The following is a 26796-nucleotide window of genomic DNA, read 5'->3' as shown; positions in this document are numbered from 1 at the left end:
AAGAAGGTTAAATACTTCCCAGCATATCTCGTAATATAATGGCACAGAATCATTACACAAGGGTATGACATTACACTTTTGGGGGAGAATGAAATAATTCCCCACGTGTCCTAAAATATTCTCCTCCCTGCAAGAAGAGGATAAAAAAAACACACATAACATTGCTGCACTCTCTTTCCTCACTAGGGATATCGGCTAACTGAACAATTGTGTTAACAGAAAAATCTAATTCCTTAGAAAAATACGTATAACGTGGGGCTGAATATATGTCATTACTTTCAATATACTGTTGTCTAGCTGAATCTCAGCTTTTTGTAATTAAATAACCATCCCGATGGTTTCACTGGGTTACCTTGGAGAAGCGGCGACTGTATTGTGCCATGACATAAGGGTCAGGGCATTCCAGTTTCTTGATGATCTCAAAGCTTTGGTTAAGCTGGGTAAAGATGTCCACCACAGAGCAGGAGAAGAGAGCGTGCTCAGACGTTTGCTGGAACTGCATTGGCACAGGTTCGGCATGATTTTTAGAAGTACATCCTTCAAATGTTCAAAAATGTTTCTCAACCCTCTTACCCCATCTTTTTTGTCTCTCTCTAGGGCTCCGTGCATAAATTCCATAGATACATCCTCATTTTCATCCAACCACTGCAGCACAAATTGCAAGAACCATCTATGACAGGAAAATGAAACAAGAAGCATTTACTCATTTTGTCCCTCCAATAATTTGTTTGGGTATTAATTGATCATCTTATTCGATACTTACAATGGGTACTCTGGTACAACATCCTTAAAGTTGGGTAGCTCCTTGACATATTCATTATACAGCCATTTCACTTTAAAGTGCAGGTTCATGTAGTCAGTACTCTTACAGAGTCTGTGTTTTTCATGTTCTAGAGTACGAAAAGACACAAAGTGTACCTAAAGAGGTTTGATACTGTGGGGTGGGAATTCAAGGGCTAAATAAAGAATGTAAAGTAGGTTAACAAAAACACATGGTAGAAATATGTTATTAATTAATGTTCTCTTTCCAAAGAAACTCCTTAAAACCCAATGACTTTTAAGTAACTATAGTGCACCTGAAACACACACATTTTATCCATCAACCAATTTCTTTGATGCTTCTCCTGTTCGGGGTCATGGGAGACTGGAGCCTATTTCAGCTGACTTGGGGTAAGAGACAGAGGCAAAAGAAGAGAGCGATATTTTGGTTCTTTAATTTGAAAATAGATATTTTCTTGTGCTGGTCCGCATGGGAATTTATCTTGGGGACATGAGCTAAATTACTATCCTTTGGGAGCTGGTGAGGCTTTGCGATGCAACAGAAAAGTACAAGGACACTCCCGGAAAGCATCAGAAGCATTTAGATGCCTGCACAATTAATGAAATTTCTTACCTTCTTTGTTAGTTTATAGTGTATTTTCTAGTTTTACATTCTCCTGACCTCCTTTTTGGCTCTCGTTTGGTTAGTCCATCTGTTACCAGCCATGTGAGTTGACTAAACAGTGGTCAAATGAGGCAATTCCCTATGCTTGTTGCAAAGTAAGTGCCAAAGAAGCTACATAAGTTAGGAATGTTATTTATCCGCCAGAAACTGTGACTCATGATATCGATAACAAATCTAGAGGGCTTAACTACGCTAATAAAACCCAGTCACGTACCTTCCATAGCATACTTTGTGTCTTGTGCAAACAATGTCCACATGACCTCTGCTGACACCTTCCCTACATTCAATTCTTGAGGAAACCTAGAAGAAAATTAAACAAATGCAAACCATGAACTGGGGAATTCAAATGAATTCTGAGACCAAACGAACACACAGTCAGGAGAAATAGACAATGCAACTCTTTATTTCTATTTTCGACAATTGAACCCCATTTAAAATGTAAAGTTAACAATACTAACTGGTTCAGCACAGGTGTGTACGAGTTCCTGTCTTCTTCAATGATGGAGACGATGAGCATAATGAGTTTGGGCCAGAAGTCCAAGTTCTTGATACTCGGACCCTGATCTTCCAAAGAGAGCTCATCCTTGTTCTGAGAAAAAAGAAAAGAAAAGAAATAAAGGCGATACTTGACTGTCACTATAGAGCTATTCTGGATCACTGCATTACAACTGACTAATCAATGAGTGACTCACCATTTCCACAGGCTGGTACTGTTGGCTGTACAGATCATGGCAGTTATTGAAGATGTAGTCATATGTGGAGTTGAGACAGGCCTTGACACAGTCTCTCACAACTTGGCTGGCCCTGGGCGGGGACTGTAACTCCTGGACCTGAACACCAAATGATGTGAGCACCACTGGCAGTGCCATTGCTTTGCACAAAACCATGTTCATTTAGATTTTCTTTCCAGGACATACATCCTGTATATGTTTTTTTGCAAATTAAAATAAATCTTCGAACTTTCGCAAAAATGTTCATCAACCATATCTAAGTTAAAAAAAAAAATGCCAGATACAATGTGTGTGTGTGTGTGTGTGCGTCTGTGTGTGTGTGCGTGTGTGTGTGTTATAGCGTTGCTACCTTCATCCGGAAAAATGTGATGCTGGTTAGGAGATCCACAGTGGATTTTAAATCCTGAAGGCGATCCTTGTCGCTAGCAGGGAAGTGGTTCTATAAATGAAACATGATATATTGTGAATGATATATTTTGCTTTAAAGTAAATAAATACTGTAAATTATGAGTTAGGGTAGAGATACAACAGTATATATTGTATGTAATTGTTATATTGTATATCAATTTAGGTTTTATGTGGTATGATTTCAAACCAATGTTGTAGAATATACTGTTATATGTATTGCTCTGACAGTTTGTAAATGCAGACAGTTAAGTACATTGCTTTCGTTTTAAAGAGTGGAAAGGAACGATAAAGACATAATATCTTACCCTGTAGGTAGAGAGGTCAATGCGCAAGGAGTTGTGCAACTGGTCTAAGAGCTTAACAAAGCGTTCTTTCTGTGGAGGAGATTGTATACTTTGTAGGTTTATTGTATATAAAAATATTTACTGAACAAAACCTGCAAACAATATAAAATGTAAATAGAATAGGGAGTTAAAATAATGTGTGCGCGTGTTGTCTTGCTCACCCCAAAATTGGAGGCAGCAAAACGGTCGGAGGCGGACACATTGGTGGAGGCGGTTGTGTGGGCGTAGAAGGCATTGATGTTGGCGAGCAGGGTGCTCATCACCGCAGGGACTCCGGGACACATGTACTTAGAAGATAGACAGGCAAAGTGCCTGGAAATTGCAACACAGGAAAGTTTAATGAAAAATCTTAAGTTTAAGATGGATGCTTGTCAGATCACCAATCAAGGATTTTGTTTCAACACAAATATCTCCATTATTCATAAACTCAACGACCATCAGAAACATTACAGCTTTTTTTCCCGATAAATGATCCAAAAGAAAGTGCTTTCTCTCAAAGATCTTTCTAGCAAGCATGTAATGCAGACACACCCTACAAATAATTAACATTATTTAATTTGCAGGCCAATACGCAAATGCCATGAGGTACGATAGAACATATGGGATATCTCAAACGTACGTCATGGCCTGGTAGATTAATTCAATTCCATAACGCATGGCAAACTCATCCACGATGTCTTGGGGCACGTCGTCAAAATAAACTTTCCATGCGTCGTCTCCACGTGCCTCTGGGATTTTCACCACACCATGTCCATGGATATCTGTAGAGTGGTGGAATAGGTTCTGGGATGGAATGAAAAGTGTTCAGTCGATTAGTCATCAAGGTTATAATACCGTTCCCAAAACAGGCGTCAATGAGCAACGTCTCTATCCTGTGTCAATGTTGTGTGCTGTGCCCTTTCGATGATGGCTAAAAAAGAAAATCCAATCTAAGGTTCTGCAATTCGTGTCCACTTGGCAATAATGGAGTCTTTATCTTATCTTTGATGCTAAGTTAATTATTAAATTACCTCATGCAAACAGGTATACTGCACATGGTATGGAGCCACTTTCTCCTCCCCCTTGATCTCCACGTTGATTTGGAGGCGGATGGCCCCTGACACGGCGGACTTGTCTGTTCTCTTCTCTGTAATTTAACATAAAGTCGGTCATACGAACACACAGTATATGTGGAGTCAAGGCCAAACGGAACATGGTTAACACTCAGCTATTCAAAGTCTATTTGCATGGCATGTCAGTATCTCTACTTTGATAGAAGTGTTGAAGAATCAGTACTAATAAAAACTCTCAAAAGTGAGGGTGAGGGATACAGGGGAAGTGGGCTATATGGATCTGTGTCTGTTGACTGAAGACATGAGCGTTTCTGTAGGCGGCGCGCCTGCGAGTCACCCCTGCTATTTGCACTGACAGGCTTACCATTAAGGGTAATTCATACATGTCGGTGAAACGGTCGATTTCTAACTCGAGCACTGTTACTTGATAAACACACATAAGGAGGAGAAGGAAAAAAGAAGGTAATGGGGGAGGGGGAGGGGGGGGGTACTTTGGAGTAGATGATGGAGAAAGAAAAAGGACACTGTAAAATGTACCAGTATTTTATTGACTTCATTTATTCCTGTTCCAAAACTCTTAAAAGCACTTAATATTCCAGTTTAAACGACAACATAGAACCAGTGTATTCCTACTGCAAGTGGTTGATTATGTTAATTTCAAAGCTTAGTAACATGCCTGCTTTCTAGATAGCACAACATTTTTTTTCATGTTTGCGGAGAATCAAAGCATAAATATGCGCTCTGCGAATCTTATCTAAACTGTCACCATTGTGCATCTCAATAACAGCTTTAACGGAATTGTGTTGATAGCAGCCATTTTGTTCCTACTTGGAAACGTAGAGACTTTACTTTAAATTGTTCAAACTGATTTTGTTCACAAAATGTGTAGAGTTAAGCTGCACTGTAAATGGTAAATGACAAGAGGCAGTCGAAGCACAAAACCAGAAGATAGATAGAAAGAAAAACTTTTAAAACAATGTTCTTACAAATACCACAAGGAATGGCCTTTTATTAATGACAAAATTAAAGTGAAATATTTCAACTCCCAAAGGGACTTCACTGCTGAGTATTAGTGAGCTTTTCTGAAAAGAGCAAGACTGTCTCCAAGCACAATAACGCCTAGTACAATTTAATAAATAAAAAGGACAAGGAAAGGCAATATTTCTATGAATGTGGACCTTGAGGGACAATCCTTCCCTGGCAGAATAAAAAAAGTCCCCCAGGCAACTGAGATTCAACAACTACTTAAAAGCATCCATGGCAAAGTGGAGAACCTTACAGACGTAGCAAGACTGAAAAAAATAAAAATGTTGTATATCGGGATGTCCATTACAGTATACCGCGTTGAGAATCAATTAGATTATACTGTGTTTTTGCTGTCAGCAACAGACTGCCAATGAGGTCAATACATGCTGCATATATATCTTCTTTTCCTTTCGGCTTGTCCCGTTAGGGGTCGCCACAGCGCGTCATCCTTTTCCATGTAATACATGCTGTGTATATATGTATATATATATACAATATATAATACAATATTAAATGTATTTGTTGGAAATGTCATTATGTCTTTGCTCTCCGATATGTGGCGCTAACACGATTGTGCAAAATTGCTCTTACAATAGCCAAACTGCCTTTCCTCTGTGAATAGTTATAACCACGTCACACAGCTAAATATAAAGAAGTTAATCAAATTTTCATTTTCTTGTAATGTGTAGTAAACACACTGACCTAGATTGTACCACACATCCATTTCTCCACTCAGTGTTCGGACTTCAATAATACTCTGGCCGAGAAAATCATCAGATTCTCTCTTAAGACGCTGCTTGACTCTTGACTTGATGTCATCATCCTCATCCCACACGCGGACCTTGATTCTGTCTGATGAATTGTGGCATTCACTAACACAAGGTAGAAGGCAAATGTAGAAAAAAAAGGTCTCAAATTCCCCTATTTGGCCTCATTAATCAAAATATAATGGTTACTCACAAATGATACTTCTCCTCCCACACTGGATTGAGGTTGCCATAGATGGTCTTGGTCCTCTTCTTTGTCTTGCCCACCTGCACAGTGACATACGGATCACTGGATCCTGTCTTGTCCTTGGCCTGAAGTCCTTGGGCACAAACAACTAAAAAAATTGGAGAAAAAGACACAGATAAGACAAGACAATTATTCAGCATCAATTATTGCTAAAAAATTTTGTGATCGTTACCGGTTAAATTATTTTATTTCTAATTATGGGGATACCTGTGATGGTGACCTTGGCAGACCACTTTGAAGTACCATCCAGTACGCTCTGTTTGATTGCTTTCATCTGCTGCAAATGTATAGTTTTGCTGATAACAAACACTTCCCTGATAAGTTCAAAAATTTCAGGTTTGTTTCTTTCTCTAATCTTCATTCTGTCTTTCATTGCCATGATGATATTATGAGTCCGGTCCTCAGCTCCATGTTTAGAACTCTTCTCAGCAGCACCTAGTCATGAACCAGTTAAAGAATCTGTGAGGTTCTAACTACTAAAAATCAACCCCGATTGCAGTGGATCAGTAGTATGGAAATCTAGGTTGTTTATATTTAAAGAGTAAAAAAGAAACTGGCAAACTATACTCACGTTGTAGACAGTCAGCATTCAGCAGTTCCTGACACTTTTCATGACACTTGACACCACACTCTGAGCAGCGGACACCTTGTCGTGCAATTCCCCACAGCAGCCCCTCACACTCATAACAGTACGTGGGTGTTGTGGCAGTCCACACCTCAAAGTTATGTGGCGTGGTGCAAGATATTGGATAGATCAGCGCCTGAAGGGTCTTCTTGTAAACATGGTTTTTCTGTTTTGATCCAATTTTATGAAGGGGAACAGGGGAAGGAAGTAGAGTTAACAGAATGATTGTGTAAATTATTAACCTCAAATCACATTTTTTGTAGAGCTCACCAGCTCCTCATCCTTGATGGAGGATCGTGCAGCCATCGCAGATGCGATACCTGCCTTCCGAGCTTGGACTAGGGACTGAAGAACAGGAAACATGTAGATAGAATGTTACCATATTGTATAATTTAATAAATAATTATATTCATAAATATATGTATTAACAAGCCACAACCAAGCCAAACTGTGAGATATTACTAAAAGGGAGGCCAGTGTTTTGAGGGAGGAGGAAGGTAAAAGGGGTTGTCAGGTTATTTTGTCATTTTTCCCTGGGCATTACCCAATGGTCAAAAAGCCCATGTGAGAAATATTAGTTTAAAGGAACTACTGAAGAGAGGATTACAACAAAGGGTTAAGTTGGATATATAAAACAGAGAGCCGGAAGAGTGTTAGTTAATTCAATATCAATTGTCGTACATTTTGAGGAAAAATGCAAGCCAATAAACACATGCTGTTACAGGAAAAAGAAACAATGCTCACTGAAATAAAATAAAAATAAAATATAAAGTAACCACTCCAAATTCAATTTTAAAAAACTAATAAAAATCAGGCATTGCTTTTACCCTGCTAACTTTAATTTAACATTTTGTTACATATCTTTTTGAGGCAATTAATGCAATCAAACGATTTCTGTAACTGGCAATGAGACATACCCGTCTAGGTTTTTTGGCACACTTGTGCATAATGCTCCAGTTATCTGAAGTTTCAAGAGTGCCTACAACATACACTGGATGTTTCAGATACTTTCACAGATGCTTGAGGGGATTCAGATCAAGGCCACTTCAGAAAAGTCTCATGTTTACTTCCTAGCCATTCTTGGTTTTTTTTCTGCTGTAAATTGTGGGCCATGATCCTGACCGGTTGGCTGAGACCAAGCATTATGACACTGGGAATGTCCCGGAATGCCCTGATAGTCTTGAGATTTCATTTGTACCCAGCACAGTTTCAAGACTGGATGGAAGAAGGAAAGCAGCCCCTGAACATAACAGCGCCGGTACCATGTTTCACATTTGGAACAGTGTTCTGTTCTTGGAATGCTGTACTTTTATATTTGGAAAGAGAGCTGTTTAATCTGTCCCAAGAAAATTGTCCCAGAAGCTTTGTTGATTTTCAATTTGGATTTAGGCAATTACCATACTTCACTTACATCAGTTTCACATTATTTTAGTGACCATTGTAGGTTTTTCCTCTCTTTAACAGTAGGCTTCCAAACGTTTGCCTAAGTGTGGAAGCGTGGAATTATTTGTGGAACACATCTTTATAAATAATAGGAAAGATGCATGCAAATGTTTTAATTTCTACTTAATATGAAGTCTCCAATTAAAGAGAAAAAACATGCTAGAGATATAGTTTGAGTGTTTTGTTTATCCAACTTAATATCTTACTGGACTCTAATAACTTACCATAGCCTGACCAGGGAGAGAGAATGCATTCAAGAGAGTTGTTGGGAATAGTTTCAGGTTTAAGAGAGGAGGGAGAGAACAATTAGCAGCTTGCTTTCATATACGTTTGCAATGATACACTCTAATCAATCCCCAAAAGCACTCAACTGTAAATAAATAGCTATGACACACAGTAAGTGTTGGTCTCCCAAACAGACACTCACAAAGACACAAACCATGCACTCAAAAGAAGAACAACATGTATATACAGGATAGGATGTATATATATGTAAAATACAAATGCTACTACTGACCACATCGCTAACCAAGGCAATGGGCTTCTTTTTACGAAGATCTGGCATGCTGTCAATCCCATAAAGCCCTGGTCCACCACTGTTCTCAGACAAAAACAGCACATATGTGAATGGAGTATTATTTGTTACAATTTTACATTAGAAAGGTATATAAATACAGTAAATCTCCAACAACTGATACACAAACTATTTAATTTTATATGGCTACAATTCACAGAAATTGGTGTGAACAAACCACATTTTTCGATGCCGTTTGACTTACCCTGGTTTTATCCAGGCCTGTCTTGCACTGGGTGATTCATGACAAACCTGAAAGCGTTAGAATATGAGCAATTAGACCACTTACAGAGATTAGAGATTACAATTAATTTGTGAGACAAGAGATGTAATGGGGCGGCACGGTGGGCGACTGGTTAGAGAGTCAGCCTCACAGTTCTGAGTACCCGGGTTCAATCCCCGGCCCCGCCTGTGTGGAGTTTGCATGTTCTCCCCGTGCCTGCGTGGGTTTTCTCCGGGCACTCCGGTTTCCTCCCACATCCCAAAAACATGCATTAATTGGAATCTCTCAAATTGCCCGTAAGTGTGAATGTGAGTGCGAATGGTTGTTTGTTTGTATGTGCCCTGCAATTGGCTGGCAACCAGTTCAGGGTGTACCCCGCCTCCTGCCCGATGACAGCTGTGATAGGCTCCAGCGCGCCCGCGACCCTAGTGAGGAGAAGCGGCTCAGAAAATGGATGGATGGAAGAGATGTAATGGAATGTGCATTTGGTTGAGTTTCACCTTTCTGATATTAGAAGAAAAACAACCGGGTAAGATAACACTTTTCCAACCGCCACACAGGTATACGTTTAATAATGAAATAAATAATGAAATACATTTACACAAATGACACAACTGTTGACATTTTTTGATTCCTCAGTCACCAAAATGATTCCACTCTTTCCACCACATGTAATGACATTCAACAGTGTTTTACTTCCATCTTTGAGGTGAAGAAGGTTGAAAATAAAAACAGACAGTACATAAACAAATATCCTACAACTTTAATATGGAGCTGAGAGAACAGGTTCGACCTGAATTTCTTCTTGCACTGTCTCTGCAAAGATAGTAATGAATATCCCATTAGAATTAATTTAAATCAACAAAATGGTTTGTACAATTTCAATTTGCATATAAATTACCTTTATTATACTTTTCTTGAGATCGGAATACTTGAGAAACTTGAGAGCCGCAAGACCCCTGAGAATCTTGAGTAGACTGAGACAGCCTCTGATGAGTTTGCTTCTTTTCTTTAAGAATGCGCTGGAAGTTTGCTATGCGTGCTTTGTGATTGGCGTCCATAGGTTTTCCGAACTTCTCAACAATGTTGTTTTCACTAGAAGAATTGAAGGATGCTTTGTCTGAACTGAGCAATGCATTCAATGGACAATCATCCTGCATGAGTAGGCAATGTGGTTTAAGGTGAAGACCGGACATTTCCAAATTAGTTTGACCTTCTTCTTTGCTTTGTAAAGTCTCTATATCGCTGCTGTTATTTGGGGTTGACAGAGAGTCGCCAGCCTCTTGGTGCAATGCTTGAGCTGAACATGACTGTTTCTCAATTGTCTCTCTCCAAGCCGTATAGGCTGAGGCCTCACTGTCGTCCTTGGTGGGGGCACATGGATTGTGATTGTTGGTCACTTCTTCTGTATGACAGGTAGTGATCATCACCTCTTTTGCTTCATCAACGTGTGTAATATCCTCTTCCAAATCGTCAGGGTTCAATGCGTCAAACTTTTTCAAAGCACCCTTTAAAGAAGACCTGAAACTTAATACAGCCTTGCTAAAAGTTGGAACATCAAAACCCACTCTTGCAGAAATTTCTAAAGAATGTTGTGACACAGATTCTCCTACATCATCTTTTGAGATGCTGTTATCTGTCCAGTCCCTGTCCAAACTCTCTGCAGATCCATGCTCAAGAGTGTCATCAGATGGTGGATAGTCATCGCACAGTGAATGGGGCTCTAGGTAGCCACAATCACAGTCTGTCAACAGTACAGTGGAGCAACTTCCAGTCATGAAGGAACCCCTGCTCTCTGCATTTGCGTAGGCATCCATGTTGTTATAACCAGAATTTTGTGAGTAGGGGCACTTAACGGAATAGACACATCGCAAATCTTTTTCTTTTTTCTGTAGTCCTTTGTTTCTTTTGTCCAAGCTAAGAGAATATGAGGGAGAGTTGTAATGAAGTCCAAAAAGTAATGAGAGGTGTTCAGAACTAGTGTGTGAAGAATGGCCTGGTGTACTGCTTTGTGTCTCTGTGCAACAGTAGTCCCAAACATGTAATTCTTCACTGTTTGCACAGGAGATTTCACCCTTACTCCAACCTCCGCCTCCACAAATATTGAACTGTTGATAGTTAGAAGGCCACCTGTCATTCTCTGGATCAACACAAATGAATCCTGTATCCGAGCAGTCACAGGATGAAAAAGAGTGGTTACTTTGGCAGTCCTGGATTTGATGATGACAAAAAAGCTCTTGTTTTGCAGCACAATCCATTTGTATCGTTGAGCTTTCCAAGGCCTTCTCTTGGATTGTTTGTTGGTCTGATTGGAGGGTAATTTGACTGACAGTCAATTGCTTGGGACGTCTGTGAGATGGTAAACCCTCATGAATATTCCCATATTCTTTCCAATCAAACAGTGGAGTAGTGTCACTCTTGAGGGGTGACGTTACAGCGTTTTGTCTTCCCAGGCTACCTCGCCTGGTTCTGTGAGTTTGAGAAATTGGACTACTGTGAGGTGCAGCTGAAACTTCAGAGTATAACTCTCCAATTTCACTCAGCACTGCATCAACGCAACAAGACACTTCATCCACTGAGCCTCGTACGGATGTTAGATACTGCCTCAGGTCTGATATTTCCTCCTGAATCTTATTTATGCCTTTGAGCTCTTTCAGGATATGATCCACTGTATTGTTAGAGCCTTGCTCCTTGTCCTGTTTATTATCTTTAATATGGATCCTTTTAATTATCTGGGGTATAGCATCCTCCAGAGCAGAAATTCCAGACTCACAATCAGAACAGCTGTTTTGGCGGGATTGGGTAAGGGACTGATTGGACTCCAGTCTGCAGTTTTCTTGTGGGATGTTCAACCTTTGTTCCACCATGGGACACAAGCGTGATTGCGGAAGTACCTGAACTTTTTTTCTGTTGTGCTCATCTAGTTCATGGAGGCGTCCTTTGGGGATCATCTCCATGAAGTAACACTTTTGATTAGCTATTTCCACTTGAAGGAAAACATACTGTGATTCCCCTGTAAAACATCCTCAGATTGGTGTAAGCAATCATCTTCGGTTCCTGGCAATGTCAGACAAAAGACAATCAGTTTTGTAATTACTGGCAAAATATTTCAGATTCTGAAGGACTGATTTACACTTTTACACTATTGGTAGGTTGCACTCTACAGACCAGGGTTCCCCAAACGATAACCAAAATGGGCCGTGGGTCAGTTGTAATTGGGTCATCAAATGAAAGATGCTGTAAGATGTTTTGTTGATCATCAACAAGCCACACAATTTTTTAGAAAATGGCTTTTCAATGTCTGTTGTTTTCTTTACTGTCAGTTTGTGTACAGTGTATGTAGATGTTGGACAGTAAAAAAAATATATTGTAATAAGTTTGGTTCCTGTTGAGATACCAAATGGATAAATATATTTAACCAGCCAATACTGTAATAAGTTATTAAGTTATGGGCCAAAAGTTATTACATTACAGATTCAGGACTTTTATTACGTAATTGGCCAGTTGTTAAGTTATGGGCCTATTTAATTTTAAAAAGGGAAAATTTATTACAGTATGGACCGTTATTACATTACAGGCTTCTACAAGGCAATACAATACAATACTCTGCAGTGTACAGATACAATCTCTATCAGGCTAACAACTTGCCTACCGCTGTTTTGATCTCTGTAATTACAACACTTTGGGAACACAGCAATTAGATGGCAGGCTAAAACTCTGTTCTTGTTGACATGTCATCTCTCAACTATTCCAGCTGCTCTGTCAGATTGCCTCTGGTCCAACCCGTTCTCGATACCACAGTTAAATTGATCACCACAAAAGTAAAAAAATATATTTGACGAAATTATATGTTTCCAATTATTAACTTACTTGAGCCAGTCCAATGAAATGTTGAATGGTAATTTGCTTATGTATGTCCAGTGACAACCAATGGTCTGTCTAAACTTGCCTAAAAAGTAACAATTGACACCGTATAAACAATAACAATGACTTATTAAGGATAATTTAAAAAAAAACATAATTCATACAGTAAAATTTAACTACATAACTGTTCAGTTGATCTGCAAATCTACAACTAAATTATATATATTTATATATAAATTTCTTACCTTCCAGTACGTGTTGGAAAATAGAATGAAGAAGAACCGGAACCATCATCATCATGCTTGATCCATTAAATCGATGTGAATTTATCTTCCACAGGTGTACAAGGAAATTGTTGCTGTGCCTGATTCAAATACTATTCTTAAACTTAATGAGGATGGAGCTTTCTTATTTGTACCACTGGAGCGCTAAGTCAGACAAGTGAGAGAAAGCAGTTTTCTCATCACATGATAATGTTGCTATCCTGCCATCCCCTCCCATCCTTTTGCATGTTCACTCTGCTTTCTCACTCCCTCTGGCAGCGTAATTCAGCATAAAGATGATCTGAGGCTCTAAGCCTTCCCTTTTTATCTTGTTCAGCCACATTTGCATTTTATCTCGTATTGCTTCTGTATTTCACTTTTATTGAAAACCTGTACAGATGTCTTAATCAATGAACAATAGAATCTAAAAATAAATTACAGTGGACATCCGCTATTTGTGGGGGAGAAGGACCAGGCCTGACTTCGAATAGCGAAAAATCTGTCGATAATGGGCGCCCATTGTAATTGTATAGGGGGGAGAGGGGGAAAAAAAAAAAAAAAAGAAAAAAAACTTAAATCCCCCAAAATTATTGAATAAGAGTGGATAATCTGGCAATAAGTGTTTTCGGCATTGCCCCCCCCCCCTCCCACACACAAAATAAAAACAAATGAAAAGAAAGGAAAAATAAACTTTTTGAAAAAAATCTGGTTTAAAAAATAAATAAAAATAAAAAAGTAGTAATCTGTGAGTAGATGAATCCACGGGTTGCGAACCGTGAGTATGCGGAGGTCCACTGTATATGATTCTGCTTGGATCTAGAGTGCCTTGCTAAGGTATTCACCTCCTTGGCCTTTTACCAATTTTGTTACATTACACCCTCTAATTTGTAAGAGGGTCACAGCCCTGCAGCGGACAAATGTAAAAATAGCAACTTGTTGTTGGAGAGATGGTAGCCTGCTTCCTGGCTAATGCAGCGTTGTTTCTGCGCCCCTTTCACTCTGACATCTCTGCTTGCCTTCCTGCATGTGTGTGATCTGGTTCTCTGTCTGGTGTGCAACACAACAATATATAGTAGAGTGTGAGTTTGAATTTCCCCTTGAGAAATTATAATTAGTATAATAGCACGCCTGTGACCCTAGTGAGGATAAGCGGTACAGGAAATGGATGGATGCATATACAGGTAAAAGGGATTGGTGGATTCAAGAAAAAGTGTTATTCTCCATTTATGGTATGAATGATTGGATAAGAATTATAACATACTGATAACATTTGGTTGAATATGAGGGAAAAAAGTGCATACCTCCCGTAGCTGAACCCTGACTTTATTGATGGCCTTCAACCAGCGAACTCTGGATGGAGAAAATGGTAAAGGTGGCCCTTCATCGTGAAACCTGGGACACATGAATTTATGATTTTAAATGAGAGAGAGAGATTACAGGGGGAATATTTATTTTTAGTTAAACATTTATGATGAACAAAAGTGTACCTTTGAAGTTTAGACAACACTTTCTCTCTTGGAGTGTCATTTAGCAAGCTTTGTCTTGCATCGGACAGTCGAGGAATAACCTTCTCACCAACAACAGACTGTCCATTTGCTGTAAAATGTCCATTTGAGGAGGGATAGAAGCTAGTGCTGTGATAGGAGTGGAAGGATTCTTCGATTTCTGACCCTCCAGTGCTTTCGTGACCAATCTCACTCAGCTGAGAGCTGGTCTGACTCAGGTTTCCTGATGACCCAAAGCGACTACTTTCCACTGGACTAAATTGGTAAGAGAGGTAAACAATCAAAGTCAGATTTTTTTTTTAACCAAATCAAAGATATGTACATAGTGTAAATGACTATTTCTATAAAATTTGTGATTTTAGCTTTTCTAGCTGAGTTAGATAAGTGGGGATTGTTTTATTAAACATTTTCCTACCATGTTAATTTTTCATTTTTAATGCTGTGAAGCAATGACCAAATAAATGAAATTTGAACAAAGTAAGTTACGATGAGTGAGCCCCACTGATCTACTAACAATTATTCAATATGCTATTTTATCAAGGTCTATTTGCTTTATCAACAATCCCTTCTAAATACTAAAACATGTGTTGTGTAGTGAACTAAAAAGATACCAAACCTTGACGGGACATTGTGGCATGTTGAAAAATATTGAAATATTAAAATTCAAGATTTTTTAGCATTTGCATTATTTATTGCAAATGTATCCATCTACTTTTGATCTTACAAATATAATAGTTATAGGTACTATGTAAAAAATCTAGGAGTAATAGTAAAGTTCTTTAACGCCTACTCCAAATAATGAATATTCCTGATCACAATTCCCTCTGCATATTTCATTTTCTTAAAAAACTATTATTAACTTTTAACTACAGCAATGGCACTTGCTATTCAACACAGCAAACTGCTGTAGATTATCCTCAATAATTAACTTGTTTAGCTTCATATAAAATCAATGAATGATAAATAAATATTTATGTGAAAACAGAGTAGATAGAGCTGTAATACTGGATCCCAAATCACAAACAATTGTAGATGAAATCAAAGGAATTAAGACAATGAAATATGCATAGGTGTAGAGGTAATTAATGTATTATTATGTAAACATCTGTGTCCATATGAACCTACACAGAGTTAACTTAATATTTACGAGTATATTTCTATACAATAGCGGCACAAAAATAAATAATACACAAATAACATCGAATATGAGGGAAAGAAAAAAAGATTTCCATGCTCAAACACATTTTACCTACAAATGCTGTAAAGTACTGTGCATAATCAACAACAAATATCGCTGGATAGAAAAAATTTGTATTTGCTTCAGCAATTCTAAAGACTTACAAAAAACACTACCTCCATTTGTACGAAATAGGAATTACAACAGAAAACGTTTTTCAATTATGAATGGTCTGTGATGCAAATTTTGCCTTGGACCACGTCATTGCTTTTGTCCTCTATTTAATATTTTACAAGCTGTATACAAAATTCATGAAACATGAATACTATTCATGAATTATTATTATTATTTTTATATTTCATTTCATGAAGTGTTGCTAATAAAGGTACATGATATTATAGTATTTGAAAATGGTTACCAAATTAAGGTCCAAATGCATTGATTAATAATAGACCCTTCAGAGCCAAAGTGATAAAATTAAATTTCACCGCAGCCAGCACAACAATTAAACAATTAAAACATAAAATAAGTCATTGCGGCATATTATAAATATTTTAATGTATATTGGGTTACTGCCCACAAATACAAAGCAGAGTAAAATGTGTTTGACCTTGGAATCACGTTTTACAATAGTGTGAATAGATATTTACTGTACTTTAAATTAAACTAAGGCTAGTTTAATTTAAATAAGTAAGGGGGGTTGCAAAGCTGAGACAGAGTGGATTTTTTGGGAGAATATAATTGCATCATAAATGGTGAGGAACAATGCCATTTATAATGCTTTTACTAGCCTTTTTTTATTCAACAGATTCTTCATAGACTGGTTGTCCAACAGCTCTTCATTGGTAGCACCTGCAGAAGGGTTTGTTTCTACAAGCATTTTGTGATCTTTTAAGGTCAAGGATGTTGAGGAATCTAGGTCAGGGGTGGAAATGCATATCTGGGGGTTGGCTACCACATTTGCGGAACCTACCGATTCAGCTTTTGGGGCATCAGATGTGGAAACATTTTTCACTTGTGCCACTTGATGCGTTTCACCACTTGTTGGCTTCCTACTATTCTTTGGTTGAGATGTTATTGGGGTAGCGGCTTGCTTTAGTGGCTCTCTTTGCCAGGGAAATCCCATCTTTGTCCGAAATAATGACGGTGTAGTTGTTTTTTCCTCTTGAAATAGGCCTCCAGATAATGTTTTTAATCCTGAAAAAAGAGAACTGCCTGCTTCTGCTTGAGGACCTGCTGAAGCAGCAGACGTCAGTGCTGGTGAAAATAAATTTCCTAATGATTTTCCTGCATCAATCTGTGTTGATATGAAACCGAACAAAGGCTTAGCTTGAGATGGCTCTGCATCTTTTTGCAAATTATCAACAGGTTGGCCTCTATTTGAATCATTTTTTGGGACAGATTTGTCATTTTCACATCTTGACTGAATGACGTGTTCTTCAACAGTTGACACTTCTTTTTTTGTGTCATCTATTTGAGCGATGAGTTCACATTTACTTGTGATAGTAGTAGTGTCTTGACAAGCAACCTCAGGTAACACAACATTGATTATCACGATGCTGGATTTCTGCTGAGTGCAATCTGCTTGATTGGAGTCCACTATTTTATTTGAATCCGTCAGGATACCATTTGACACCACATTGTCAAGTGTAACCTGTGGATGTGAAGTAGTAATAGTTTTTGGCTTCTGTTCACTTGGCATTGGTTCAGATGGCTTCGATGGCTGTCCCATTGTAGCCCCTCCATTACCCCCAAGAAACTGTGATCCTGCAGTTTGGGCAGTGAGGCCTCCAAACATTCCTCCGAGAAAAGAACCAACAGGTTGCGCTCCTGTGGCAGTTCCTTCCAACACCCCACCCAGTAATGGCCCACCAGTCTTTGGAACATTTGGCTTGGCAGTGGCTTGTCCTCCGAACATTCCAAAAATTGAACCTCCAGGAGAAGGTGCAGTATTTTCAGTATTAGACTGGATATCAGAACCCTTGTTTAAATTTCCACAGACATTTTCACCTGAGTGGGGAGTTGCTGTCTGAGTGTTAGAAACTCCAAAAATACTGCCAAGTAGTGAAATGCCAGGTTGGCTTGCAGCAGCTTGGGGTGCTGATCCTCCCAGTCCAAAAAGCAAGCTTCTCTCATGAGGCTGAGGACCTGCATTGGAAGACACTATTGGTTTAAAAAGGGAGGACATAAAGCCTGTAACTGTATCTGTTGAAGAATTACCAACAGATTTGTCCGCCCCTGGTGTCTTTTGTTGTACCTCAACCACGGGTGTGGGTACCATCTCCTCTTTATTTTTAGAAGTTTTATCTTGACTAGACTTATCTCTTACAAGCTCTGCGCCTCCAGGTTCCTCCACTAGAATACAGGTTTGATATTCAGCATCATAATCTGCTACGGCTGGTTTGTCTGTTTTATCACAATGATCATCTATGTTACCATGTTTTATAAGTACGTTTTCTACTGGAAGTGGACCTGTAATATCAGGTTTCTGTAATGTTTCTGGCTGTTCTTCACTTTGAAGGGCAATGGCAATTGTAGAAGATTCTTGACCAACTGGAGCTGGAACTGTGTTATTGTCAAATGTTTTCTGTATAACAGATACACTTGAAGTTGGTTCAGAAAGAGAAGTGATTTTCTTGCCATCATTTAAATTTGGTGTAGCTGTTGGTGTGGACAATGCAGGTAAAACACAATCTTTGAAAGGTGAAAGCAAACATTTACCAGGCAATTCAGCTGGGATTGAGGCTTCAGGTAAATCGTCAGACTTCTGTGCAGTAGCTGATCTTCCCAGAACACCTCCCACTATAGAGCTACTATTTTGAGGTACAAAAGTTTGTGTGGTAGCCCCACCAAATAGTCCACCCAATGCCCCACTTGCCTGTGTTGCTGTGGTTGAAGCTGCTGGAGCTCCGAATATGCCAGCTAAACTAGATCCAGCTGTCCGAGTAGCAGATCCGCCAAATAAGACTCCAATTAAGGATTCCCCTGCTTGAGGTCCTGCTGTCTGAGGAACAGAACCCCCATTCTTTGTGGGGGCAGTTTGCGGAGTAGACTGCTGACTAGGTCCTCCAAATAAACCACCTAGTAATGACCCTCCAGGCTGAGAAGTAGCTGATTGGGGTGACGAGCCTCCAAATATAGCCCCTAAAAGAGAACCTCCAGACTGCGGTCCAGATTGAGGGGAGGAGGTTCCAAACACAGAAAATATACTTTTAGCCTGTGCATCCTTGGGCCCTGATGGACCTTTCTGGCTTTCACTAGGTTCACTACTAGGTAGAGAAAATAATGAAAGTAAGCCTTTTGCTGGACTGTCTGAAATGACTCTTGCATTTGAAGATGTTTGACCTGGTTCGCTGACCATAGACAAGAGGCCCATAGCTGGTGGTTCCTGATGGGGCGCATGATCCTCAGGTGTGCTTTTAGCGATTGTTTTCTTCAGTACATCTATACATTCAGAATTTGGTTCTGTTGATGAAATAGCAGTGTATTTACATTCAAACCCAGAACTTAATGTGGTATGATTTAAAGTTGTATCACCAGAAATAGATTGGAGCTCCCTTGAGTCATTTTTTTCATTGTTCCCTAAATGTTCATTTGAAACTTCCCTCACATGTTCTTGTACCAAGGTGCTGGAAATGGATGGACTTTGGGCAGACTGTGATTTTTTTTGTGAGTCTTTGCTAGCGGAATTAATGGTAGGTGATAATTTAGGAGTTGACTGCATGGGTGCTCCAATGTCTGACTCAACAGAGGGTAGAGTTTTACGGGGTTCTTTGGATGGTACAGCTGTATTACCTGTTTGTGAGGCACTAAACATGGAAGACAATGTTTTCCTGGGACCTTCACTTGAAGTAGACAACCCACCCAATATCCCCCCTAGAACAGAGGTGGCATGTTGCCCTTGTGCTTGAGGCTTGTGTTTTGATTGTGTTGGAGCCCCTTTCTGATGTTGAGCTTGTGGTTGAACTATTCTTTCTTGTGGAGATGAGGTTGTTGGTGACTGAGCCGGTGGGGGACTGGGATTGCTAAATATTGAAAACAGACCCTTCACTGGGTTTTCGGTTGAACTTGATGATCCAGAAATTATTCCCCCTAAAAGAGATTCTGTTTGAGATTGAGACTGTTGAGTGTTTGTACCACCAAAGAACGAAAAAAAACCTGCTGACTGCTGGTCTTTCGGATGACTGTTCCCCTTTAGTGGCACCTCATCTCTGGACTCTTTTTGAGAAGGAGAGGGTGTGGAATGGGATCCTTCAAACATTGCTAATACACCTTTACCAGATGATTCAACCTGAGGATGATGTAGGGTGGTGTTTGGGGGATTTGCTTGAGAGGGCCCAGTTCGAGGTATAGATTGTGCAGGATTTGAGCCACTAAACACTGATAATAAACTTTGACCAAATGACTTTTCTTGTGGAGCTGTAGATGATGTGGTTGTTTGAGTTGTAGGTCCAGACTGTGTTGCTGCTGTTGATCCTGTTAGAATTTCTCCAATTGAAATTCCAAACAGGCCACCGGAGGGTTTCGTTCTTTTTTCTTGTTTTTTCTGTTCAGCAAGTGATGTAACTTCTGATTGGGTTACAGCAGTTCCCTTGACAGTGGAACAAAAGTGTTCAGATTTGGGGGAGGGGAGGTCTTTTTCTGGCCCAGGTGTACCACTTTGGTTCAGTGTTTGTTGTCTCTGGATACCCTTGGGTCTAGCTGCAGTTTGCCTGGGTGTTTCCTCTCTCTGTGGCATAGTAGGATCAATATTAAATAAGCTGCTAATTGAGCCAAATATATTTGAGACTCCTGTAGGCTCTTTATCTGGACCAGGATTTTCTGGTATAGAAGCAGTGTTTCCAGTTTTGATTTGCTGATTGAGAGAGGTCTGTGAAACCTTTTGCGATTCTTGCTTGGGTTCCTCAATTCTTACTGCAGATTTTAGAAAATTCATGAACCCTGGTTGGTCAGAGGTTTTTTCGATTATTATAGCCACTGGCTTATCAGTTGGATGTTGCTGAGGGAGACCATCTTTAATTTGAGATTCTTTTGATCCCAATGGCACTGTGGGGCTCTCTCTTGGTGTCTGTCGTGGCAATCTAAGTTTCTGTGAATTGGTATGAGATTGTGTTGAAGGATGAGCCACTTGATTAGTTGTTGAAAATGTGGGCAGAGTTCTTCCCTGCACCTTTTTTTCTGGACTAATAGATGTACTTTCTTCTTTGATGAGCTTTGCCTTCACACTTTGAAAGCCAGATGAAAACACATTTTTAGAATGTTTATCAGCCTTATTATCAGGCTCCCTTTGATTACAGGGAGATATGCTAGTTTTGGTTGATTCAACAGTAGTACTTTTGCCCACAAAAGATGAGATGAGGGAAGAAATATTTTTAACCTGACGATTCGGTTGTGCTTCTCCTGGAGTCACTCTCTTTCTCCAGTCTTCTTCTGATACATCATCCACATGTTTCACAGTAACACCAGTGGATGAACGACGTTGTTGGCGAGGCTGGTAACAGTTGTAAAGTATCTGCTGATTTAATCTTGCAGTAGCAGTAGAATTCAAGGAAACAGCAACTTTTTGAGCAAGAAATGTTCTATTTTCCTGGCTGTTCCACTGAGGACCCTGATGGTCTTCATTATGACAGGAAAGGTCAATGACATACTTGCATTGGTCTTCTGGCATGTAGTTGGGTTGTCTAGGATCCATACGAACTTTGTTTAACTTGAAAGATGTGAAATCTACACCTTGCTGCCCTGGTGACAAAAAATAATTTTCCAACATTTGAGCAAACTGCTCAAGATTTAGGTTCATGATCTGATTTCCTTTTCTATAAGCTGCAGACAAATCTAAAGGAGCATTAAGAAGTTCAGATTCATTGAGATCTTGACCAGGCAACCACATAAGCTCATCCTCATTATAAAGTGGAATTTTGAAGCCACACACTAAAACCATTTCATTGGAAACCAGCGCACTGGGGAAGCTATCACATGCCTGTGCATTTCCCAAAGAATTATCTTCAGGAGCACATGCATACACATATTCACCTGCTGAATCTGTGAGCAAGGCATAAATGTATTCATGATCAGTATAAACAAAGTAGCCACAGTCACCATCTTCAGCTGGCCACCACATTCCTTGCTTCAATAGTGCAAGCCACTGTTGATACCATTCTGTGTCTTCAAGGTATATAGAATCATCCATGCCATTCACATTTGAGGGATAATTTGAATATTTTATCATGTTATTATCTATTCCATGCTGCCAGTTTGCCGAATAAGACAAGCTTGGTATGGTCTCTTCGTAATAGCCTTCATGATATGTAATTCCATTCAAGCTGTAAGTGCTGCTGTCATTACACAAATGCCATTTCCCCAGTGTTGCCGTACTTGGTTTAGATGTTAAGTTCAATATTCCCTGTTCACTGGATGAATAGTGTAGGGTTCCTAACTCTTCATGGCTACTCCAAAATTTCTGGGTGTAATAATCATCATTCCTGCTTCCATTAGAAAAATATGGCTCCGTTTGCTCATCATGACACAGATCACCTTCCCATGTGGTAGAGGAAGTAACATGCTGATTGATCTTTGGAGGACTACAGCCAAGAGGAAAAACTTGCAATGACAAATTTTCATAGCTCTGAGCATACCCTGAGTCCTCACCTTGGAATTGAGAATGCAAAGATTCATTCTGAAACTGCTGCCATATTGTACTTCCACGGATCCACTGGTTTTCATCATAGGAGGGACTTATTTGATAGGGAGAAAGCTGACCATTATAGAGGTTTTGGCTTGTTGGTTCATAAAATGAGGGCAGGCTTCCACAATATGGTTTAATGGTCTTTACTGAGGAAGTTGTATGAGAAGAGTGAGAGCAATATAATTGGGGTAAATTACCAGCACTGAATGATGAGTAAATTGCATGACTCTGAAGCGATCTGGCAAAAGTAGCTGATGTTCTTAGGTCTAAAGTATCAGAATCAATTGACACAGGTGCACTTTTGAAATCATGCCTGCTTGGTCTTGGAATTAAATAATTTAGACCACGAGTTTGACAGGCACTTTTGCCAGCACTCGTTGTCAATCTGCATGAGGGATACAGTTCCTCAGTACGCTGATCTGATATATCAGGCTGTGAGTGATACATTTCCCTAGTACTCTGGCCTAATACAGCAAGCTGTGGATAGGCAACAGATTCTATAGGAACATTTTTATTTTCAAATCCTGAAAAAAAACTTCGTTGGGCAGTTTGTTGTGTCTTCTTCTCATTGTCAATGTAGTTTTGTGAAGTTTTCTGAGTACTATTAAAATGTGGCTGTATCTCCAATGTATTACTTTGAACTGCACATTTATGACCTATTTGAGACAATGATTGCTCTATTGATCTGTGGCAGGTTGTGTCACTGTCCTTGGATGATTTTGTTAACTTGTTAAATAAATCAGAGAGAAATCCAGATTGATTTGCTGCCTCTTTTTGATAAAATTGGCTATTTTGCACATTAATATGTTGTAGTGTCTCATGAATAATTTTGGATTGTTGAACATTTTTTTGTGTGGAGGACTGTGGTGTAAAAGAACCACCGGCTTGAGTATTTTCTTTTGACTGATCCTGTGGTTGCCTTTGTTTAGACTTTTGAATGTTTCTTTCTTCAGGTTTTTCAAAGCTTGACATGCTTTGGACAATTCCATTAAATTGGATTGATGAGGGCTGTTGTGTGTTGATGCTGTCAGCAGAAGGTAATTTAAAAAGACCAGCAAGCATACCACCTTTTTGGGACGGTGGTTGCTTAACTGGAACTGTTTGTTGTCGAGAAAAGCTTGGTTTACATGATTCCTGTTGGGCAATCTGTCTTGCTGTTTGATTCCTGAAATCTGCTCCTTGACTTGAACTTTGAATGTCAATATGGGTCAAATTACAATGAGCACTGCTTTGCTGCTGAACTATTTGGCACCTTAAATTACTCTCATCTGATCCAAATGTCCCAAATAACTTATTTTGCTGATGCTGCATTTTCTCAGATTGGCCAGAGGTTCTGTGCTTTGACGGGTAGTTGCAAGAGATGTTTCCTTTATGTTCATCTTCAGAAAGGTATGTATTTTGTGGTACATTTTCTGTTGATGAAAACTCCAGTATACCAGAGAGAAGCCCTCCCCTGCTTGAAGCTGTCATTTTCTGTTGCACGGAAACGTGGATGGGCATTTCTGGGGTCGGCTGGTTGTTACATGGACCCTGCTGTAGCATATTGTCTGATACGTCACCACTTGAATCAACCACTGCTACTGGCTTTAGCTGAGTATAGCCCGTAGCAGAGTCCTCATGGGAGCTCCCTTTAAAAAATCCTGACAAAAAACTTTGATTTGGAGCATGCTGTTGCATTCGATAATGTGCTTCTGTTGTTTTAAGATTTGATCCATGTTCTGAATGTGAGCTAGGTGACATTTTCCTGTTCTGATCTTGAGGGTTACTAATAGTATTCTGATTTGAGCCAGGGGGAGGAGTTGCAGGGCTAAATATGCTAGAGAACCATCCCTTCTCTGTGTCTTTCTGTGGTGTGGCAGAATTTTGCTTAAAGGCATTGGACATAACAGAAGTTGATTCATATTTTGATTGCTCTGGATCTTTTGTGTTTCCAGGGGAACGAACATCCTCACTGGATGCAAACTTCAAAAATCCAGAAAACATCCCCCCTTCTATTTTTAGTTGTTGCTGAGTTGAGACATTTTCAGAGGATAGTGAAGTCGGTTTAAGTTTAGTATTTGATAAAGGATCACTACACTGTTTCTGAAGTCCTGGATCCTCAGAGGATCGAAATATTGGATATACTGCCACAGTTGACGCTTCCTTGGATGGGTTCGGCGAAAAAGGTGTGATCAGTGAAGTAATTGACTTCTTTAGACTAAAGAAATCGGTACTTTCTGATTGCTTTGCACCATTAGGCTTTGCAGACCCAGCTAAAAACACACTCTCTTCTGTTGGTTTGCCTTGACAAACAGTACTCTGATCGAAATGTGAATCACTTTGATAATATGTTTGCATTGGCTGTTCGTTGTTTTCACCAGATTTGATATCTCTGGAAGAAAACAGATTTAAAGGATTTAATGTTCCCAGAACAGTGCTTTCTGGAGTGTGAGGTTTGGTTCCAAAGTCCAGTTCATGCGCCTTTATACCAGGAGTACTTGCACAAGCTTGTCTGTCAATTTCCCTTTGTATCTTGGCCTTACAGGATGGTTGTGAAGGCAAAGTGAACACATTTTTAGGGGATGTTTCCACGGGAGATACAATAGCTACTGGAGCAGAGCTGTTTGATTTAGGAATAAAGGACAACAGTTTTGTTATGCCAGACTGTGGCGGATGCACAAATGATGATTTTGTATCAACGACAGACTGTTTGGGGCCCCCACCAACTCTGTCCGTGAGATTACTGAATAAGGAGCTCATGGCATTTTTTACACCTGAAATTCCTGAGGGTGTATGTGATTGACTTTCTCCTCTAGGATTCCTTAAACTGTTGTGGTCATCTCCAGCAGAATCTATTTTGTTGCTTCCTTGAGATGATAGCCTTGATTTACTTGATTTTGGAAGAGAACCATACTTGCTAATTTCTTCCTCTTTCTCAGCAAGGTATTCTGAAACAGTTTCAACTAGACACTGTAGCTCATCCATTGGGTCTACATAGTCTTCATTAGGTTCTTCTACAGGTGACAGCACTGCTTCAGGCACCCACCCCCCAGTTTTAGGTCTTTTGCACCTTTCATGAAATTCCTGAGAATTGTCAATGTGGCCATCATAGGAGAAGGTTTTGTCTTGGGTACATCTTGCAATCACTGTGGGCATGTCTTCTGCAGAAAAAGCTATGTCATCAACATCTTCTTCTGCTCTGAAAGAATTGTGATGGTCTCCAGAATATATTAAATCAAAATCATACAGTGATTGCATCCTTGCATCTTGCTCCTTTTTGTAAGCCATATAATTTTCCAAGGTGACATCCAGTTCATTTTTAGCCCACATTCTTGTCTTATAGAGAAGACCATTTTTGTATTGCTGGGGACAGGATGTTATGCTCTGCCCTTCTTCCTGCATATCTGACACCTGCAGCATAAGCATATCCCCTCTTGTCACACAGGGCATCTCAACGTTTGGGTGAAAAGTCTCTCTGGTGGTTATGTGTGTCTCTCCATTGATTATACCCCCTGGGTCCCTGATTTTTTTCTTTCTACGGCGATCTATCGTGTCATAGCCTTCAGGATAGATTACAGGCACACAATGAATTTGTTGAGTATTTTGAAGGATTGAGATCTTTGGTTCAAGGTAAGGCTTTGCCTTTTGAGAAGAATTTTGTTGATCATCTATAAAGTCACTCAGTTGAGGCTTTCCTCGTCTTTTGTATTTGCTTTCCCAATCTTCACAACCCATGCCAGAATCTACAGGTATAATTCTTACTCGTCCTTTTTCATTTAGTGATCTAATTTAGTTTGAAGTGATTATATTTTAAGGATGAACACATTAGGGACGAGGAGAAGAGAAAATAATGGAAAAGAAGCAGAACAAGAACAAAAATAAAAAGCAAACAAAACATGTTTAGCAGTTTGGAAAATGGAACAAACATTTCATGTAAAAAGTGTAGACAGTACCTTATGCAAAAAGATAACTATTTGTATCAGTAAACCTTTAGGTAGAGATGAATTAGATTACACCAATTGATGTAGCATTCAAGCTTAAAGAATTGTTATAAAAGTATTGTTATAACAGCGCTTAATTATAACACAAACAATATTATAACTAACCTCAAAAACTAACCTCGAAAATTATTATCCTATGACATTTTCCTCGCTTATTCAATAATTTGGGGGGTTTAAAAAACATGTTTTTTAAAGTTTTTATATTTTAATGGCCAATATAATGGCCGTCAATTAGCCGCTGATTTTTGTTATTTGTTGTCCGGCCCCGTCCCTGTCCCCCGCGAATAGCGGAGGTCCATTGTATACAGTATATAGAAACTGACTATAACTACAGTGTTTGTTCGCTATATTGCGGTCCACCTATTGTGGAATCAGTGCACTGCAGATGGTTTTTCTTTTTCATATCACGCATAATTCGCCATCTTGTGGGAATGCAATTTT

General features: G+C 39.4%; 2 protein-coding genes across 14 annotated transcripts in view; both read right to left on the bottom strand.

Moving 5' to 3' along the window:
* The window catches only part of LOC133414264 (protein unc-13 homolog B-like), a 56291-nt gene that overhangs the window by 8061 nt on the left and 21434 nt on the right, over positions 1-26796 (bottom strand). For 8 of the 13 annotated variants that reach the window (XM_061699541.1, XM_061699544.1, XM_061699542.1 and 5 more), the window contains 21 exons: positions 16485-26138; positions 14499-14771; positions 14313-14403; positions 8867-8913; positions 8605-8683; positions 6915-6989; positions 6591-6810; positions 6227-6454; positions 5966-6107; positions 5708-5877; positions 3938-4053; positions 3547-3710; positions 3089-3239; positions 2889-2957; positions 2525-2614; positions 2137-2274; positions 1903-2033; positions 1659-1744; positions 764-890; positions 574-670; positions 353-496 (listed from right to left, as the gene is read on the bottom strand). In XM_061699541.1, coding sequence (XP_061555525.1) covers positions 353-496; positions 574-670; positions 764-890; positions 1659-1744; positions 1903-2033; positions 2137-2274; positions 2525-2614; positions 2889-2957; positions 3089-3239; positions 3547-3710; positions 3938-4053; positions 5708-5877; positions 5966-6107; positions 6227-6454; positions 6591-6810; positions 6915-6989; positions 8605-8683; positions 8867-8913; positions 14313-14403; positions 14499-14771; positions 16485-26138 — 12292 coding nt within the window. Of the gene's footprint in view, positions 1-352; positions 497-573; positions 671-763; positions 891-1658; positions 1745-1902; positions 2034-2136; positions 2275-2524; positions 2615-2888; positions 2958-3088; positions 3240-3546; positions 3711-3937; positions 4054-5707; positions 5878-5965; positions 6108-6226; positions 6455-6590; positions 6811-6914; positions 6990-8604; positions 8684-8866; positions 8914-14312; positions 14404-14498; positions 14772-16484; positions 26139-26796 lie in introns of those variants that run through there. The other 5 variants (XM_061699550.1, XM_061699551.1, XM_061699553.1 and 2 more) reach the window with 2 other exon arrangements.
* On the bottom strand, positions 9524-11855 carry LOC133414266 (uncharacterized). Its single transcript, XM_061699555.1, has 2 exons — positions 9786-11855; positions 9524-9700 (listed from the first exon to the last, which is right to left on the bottom strand). The coding sequence occupies exons 1-2, from the start codon at positions 11839-11841 to the stop codon at positions 9648-9650; spliced, it is 2109 nt and encodes a 702-aa protein (XP_061555539.1). The 5' UTR covers positions 11842-11855; the 3' UTR covers positions 9524-9647.

This window comes from Phycodurus eques, chromosome 15, assembly GCF_024500275.1.
Source record: "Phycodurus eques isolate BA_2022a chromosome 15, UOR_Pequ_1.1, whole genome shotgun sequence".
Lineage (NCBI taxonomy): Eukaryota > Metazoa > Chordata > Actinopteri > Syngnathiformes > Syngnathidae > Phycodurus > Phycodurus eques.
This window is presented reverse-complemented; position numbering and strand designations above follow the sequence as displayed.

Bases quoted from the DNA above. Each gene is read 5' to 3' on its own strand.
- LOC133414266 (XM_061699555.1), bottom strand. From the start codon at position 11,841: ATGGAGATGATCCCCAAAGGACGCCTCCATGAACTAGATGAGCACAAC. The intron at 9,701-9,785 runs GTAATTTATATG...CTATCTTTGCAG, and splicing joins TCAAGAAAAGTATAATAAAG to AGACAGTGCAAGAAGAAATT.